Below are 4,377 nucleotides of genomic sequence, written 5' to 3' on the forward strand. Positions count from 1 at the left end.
CCCGATGGTTGTCCCGTCAACCCTCCTCAGAGATGATGGCCCAACAGTGATTTAGAACTGCTGTTCTCGCCAACATTGGGCGGTCGAGGGTGAAGTGCAGTGCAGTGCCGTGCCGTGCCGTGCCGTGCGCGAGGCTGACCTGTTGTGTTGTTCAAAGCGCCACAAGACCAAGAGCCGCCAGCTAGACTGTACACCGGTCGTCTGACACAGCACAGTGATGCGGCGAAACACACGACGAGAAGGTTGGGGGGCCTCCGGGCGATGCAGATCAGCAAAAGCGGCTCGGTTGTCGACAGGTGGTGAAAAATGATCAACAACCTCGGGGTCCACACAGTCAACCGCTGAACGGAAAGAGGCACGCGCGCGAGCCTTGTGGCTTTTGCATTTGCTTGGGGAGAGGGTGGGCGGGGAAGGTTCTTGCTCAGCCCGCCGTGGCAAGATGAGGCCTCCCGCACGGAAAAAGTTGCTTGCGTTGCGACATCCCACACCATCGAGATCAAAGCGTGATTCCTGTCACACTGTGTTTCGTAATAATTGCCTCATCGAGCCACACCGGCCGCATGCTTCCGCAGCTTGCGTCACCCGGTTACATCATCGTGGCCATGAACAATGGTCATCACTGCTTTCTTCACATTGGGACCAAAAGAAAACGATGACATTTGAAAATGATGACATTTGCCCATCGAAAATGATGACATTTGACTTTTTCCGCGCTGCGCGGATCCAGCCGCGACCTGAAAGGCGGCAGCGCAAACCGACGTGCGTGTGTGTGTCTGTGTGTGCGTGCGGGCGTGCGTTTCTGTGTCTGTGTGTCTGTGTGTCTGTGTGTGATTGGTTCACTGGGCGCCGGGATCAGACTTTTTGGTCCAATTTGCTTTTCCCGCTGCGCGGCGGCCTTGATCTGCTAGACGGTGCAGTCGGTGTATTCCTCCTTGTCAGTCTCGTCGTCTCAGCACCACATGAGGTGCACGACGGCACAGAGTATTCGCGGCGTTGAGAGGGTTCTTGATAGTTTGGCATCTACTGCAACAGGTGCGGGACCATCGAGTTGGTGTACGCGGTAGCAAGTGGTCCGGCGTGCGCATGAGTTCAATCTACAGCCGTCCCTCACCAATATTGCGCTGATGGCCTTCCTCTAGGCGCTTTGCTCCCCGTCACTTCTGCAAAGGTGGCCGCAGCACAGCCTTGGCCACTCCCCCTGTTGTGCACCATGAGTGCATCAAGCAATGCGCAAGGCAAACCGTCTCAATTGGCGGTCAAGGCATCAGCAGCCACCATCAAACATGATGACGAGTTGCGAAACCAGTCACTGGTTTTGTTTTCCACCCTCTCGCAGGCAATCGAGCCTCCCCCGGCTTCTGTGCTGGCAGTGCCACTTGACCGGATTTACACTGGCAAAATGGCCAAGGCTTTGGTAGCTTCCAGGCCTGTCAACGCCGCAGCGCAGGGGGGAAATGCCATCAACTTGACGTCGCATTCCAGCAAGAGGTCAAAGGGCAACAAAGTGAAGTGCAGAGATTGTGGGAGGTCGGTGTCTGATTCCAGCGCAGCGCGGACGCACATTGAGCAGTATCACCGGGGCAAGCGGCTGTCAGACTGCTTCCCAAGCGCAAGCGCAATGCTGTGTGGAGAGGAAGACTGCACTTTCGAGTGGTTTGCAAGATCTGCCGCCCCCTTTGCTACGCATTGCGCTACCGCGCACGATTGCATGGACGGTGGCGTAGCAGCTTTTGGCAAAGTTTACGAGTCGTGCAAGCAGTGTCTCCGGTGCTTTGGCTGCTTCAAAAACTCGGCGGCCCTGCGAAAGCACAAATCGCGCGCAAAGTGCACGCCCTACAAACCTCCCCTAGTGCCATATCGTCCAAAGCCGGCTAGGGACGAGCCCATAGCAGACCCCAAGCCTGTAGAGGTGAATCTCGACTCGGTAGCACCCGTAATTCCACCCCCACCGAGCGATACCGGGGCAACTATCAGTGATACAGACGCCGCAACGCCTTCAACTTCAAAGGTAGACTACAAAGTTACGCCATCTACCTCATGAAGCAGCCGCCCTTGGGCTCCCCCTGATGCTCATGACGCATGCTCATGACGCATGCTCATGACTCTCTTGGGTGGGATTTTTGATGAAAATAGGCCAGACCAATAGTGTGTCAAAAGCTGGGTGCCGGCGATTGTCTTGTGTTTGACCCACAGGAGACATGTCTACCAAATTGCCAAGCACGCTTTAAGTCTCGACGAGACTGGGTCAGACACGTGCGAGGAGCACACCGGATTGAGCTGCAGATCGATCGAATGCGGTTTGATACGCATGAGGAGCTGAGAGACTTTATTGAGATGTACTGCAACTCCACGGCATGTCGCTTTGACCGTCGAGGCAACTACTATCACTGCTCGAGACACAGGCTTCCCCCACCCGAAAAACAGCAGCGTGGAGCGCAGAGTCAGGAGCAGGATGCGGGCAACAGCAGCCTGCATGCGAACTTGGACATTGATTCACGTCACGGGCAGCATGATTCGGCGATGAGGGAGCAAGCATGTGCTGACCACAAATGGCATGAGGACGAACCTGATTGCGTTTTGGAGCAAGAAGAATCACAGAAAGTGGTCTGCTATGCATACATGTGGCAGCAGGAGCTGGACGATGGCTCCTTTGAGGTTGGTCTCGGCTTGTCAACTTCAATCCTGCACACAGAAATCGCTCATACGCCGTTCTGACTTGGTGGCATAGCTGGAGATTTTTGATGAGCACACCCACAAGTCGTACATGCACAACATTTCCCTCAGCAATTGGGCGAAAACAGAGATTGCCCAATTGTCATCCATGGGTGTGCCAAGCATCTACATCAGGCGTATTATCAGGGCACAAGTCCCGGAGAATTCACGAGATTTTATTGTCTCTGCCAAGGAGGTCAACTATCACTCCTTGCGCAGGCGTCGTGCCACGCAAGATGACGTTGCTGTCCAACAACCAGGGATGGAGAGCCCATCAGGTCAGCCTGCGGCGTGTAGCATACAGGTCTGTGTCATGCGAAGGGAACACAATCAAGCCGCGTGGAAGTGGTTTTAACGTCTCCCGGCGCATGCTCACAGGAACCTGTCTTGAAAACTCCGCATTGCAGGATGCGCGGCGCGACCATGACTGCAAAAGCTTCAAAGATCTTAGGGAACAACGCACGCTTGCATCTGTGCCGGCCGCTGTGCGTATCGCCTTTTCAAGCACCCCGCACACACACACAAGAGTCACGCACAAGCTCTCGAGTTTGTCAAGCAGGTTTTGGTTGTCTTGCTTATCAAACATTTTTCTCGCATCTGTCCATTTACCCGTGCAGTTCAGGCACCGCGTCCTTCGGCGGTTGGAATGGCTTTCAAGGGTGGGTTTGTATAAAGGACAACATCATGCACATGGCTGGAACACGAAATAACACGGTACTCTCATGAATTGGTTCGTCATGTGGTCTCTCGCTCCGAGCTGTTCAATGCTTGGAATTAATCTTTTTCACCCGCACCTCATTTGCTCGAACTCGGTCTCGATTACAACAGGGGGAGCCCAAGACTGGACGGGACGTTGTCATTGATTGGTCAGGCCTTTCTTGATGGCGAATCGGCTTCAGCAAGTTGCATAATTTGTTCAGGTCTGGTGCTTCAGCCCTAAAGTGCCGGTGTCGGTCTTTGTGCTTATGGACACGAATAAGAAGCCAATCAAAGTGCAACGCTTTTTTTTTTTTCTTGTGCTCATGTGTACGCGTGGTCAAACGCATGGCATCGTTGAACCGGCAAACACACTACTTGGGAAACGAATGCGCCGAGTTGGCTCACTCACAAAGACTGCCTGTTGAAATCAGACAAAAGCTTGCCTCATCACGAGGCCGTCAGCCTCTAAAATTTCCCCATGACACGCACCCAGGCAAAGAACATAAAGACAGTGGCAGCCGCTACCTGTCTTTGATTTGGCTTTATACACCGTCCGTCCACGCACCGTGCCGTCTTTCACCAACCCCCCTAACGCGCACACACAGCACGATCCGGCCATGTGCCTCTTGCGGCCCTCCCCCTTCTTCTTCTTCTTCGTGAAACTAAAATGGTTTCTCTTGTTTGTCATTCATCTCTCTGTCTCTCTCTCTCTGTCTCTCTCTCTCTGTCTCTCTCTCTCTCTGTCTCTCTCTCTCTCTCTGTCTCTCTCTCTCTGTCTCTCTCTCTCTCTCTCTCTCTGTCTCTCTCTCTCTCTCTCTCTCTCTCTCTCTCTCTCTCTCTCTCTCTCTCTGTCTCTCTCTCTCTCTCTCTCTCTCTCTCTCTCTCTCTCTCTCTCTCTCTCTCTCTCTCTCTCTCTCTCTCTCTCTCTCTCTCTCTCTCTCTCTTTCTCTCTCTCTCTCTCTCTCT

General features: G+C 53.7%; 1 protein-coding gene across 1 annotated transcript in view; it reads left to right on the top strand.

The window, feature by feature from the left end:
* Window positions 1-1,210: 1,210 nt before the first annotated feature.
* The window catches only part of MONBRDRAFT_37156 (uncharacterized protein), a gene marked incomplete at its 5' end in the record, with an annotated part of 4,585 nt that continues 1,418 nt past the window's right edge, over window positions 1,211-4,377 (top strand). The window contains 2 exons of the mRNA XM_001745976.1: window positions 1,211-2,008; window positions 2,194-2,655. Of these exons, the coding sequence (XP_001746028.1) occupies window positions 1,211-2,008; window positions 2,194-2,655 (1,260 nt within the window). The remainder of the gene's footprint in view (window positions 2,009-2,193; window positions 2,656-4,377) is intronic.

This window comes from Monosiga brevicollis, genomic scaffold (genome assembly GCF_000002865.3).
Source record: "Monosiga brevicollis MX1 MONBRscaffold_11 genomic scaffold, whole genome shotgun sequence".
NCBI lineage: Eukaryota > Choanoflagellata > Craspedida > Salpingoecidae > Monosiga > Monosiga brevicollis.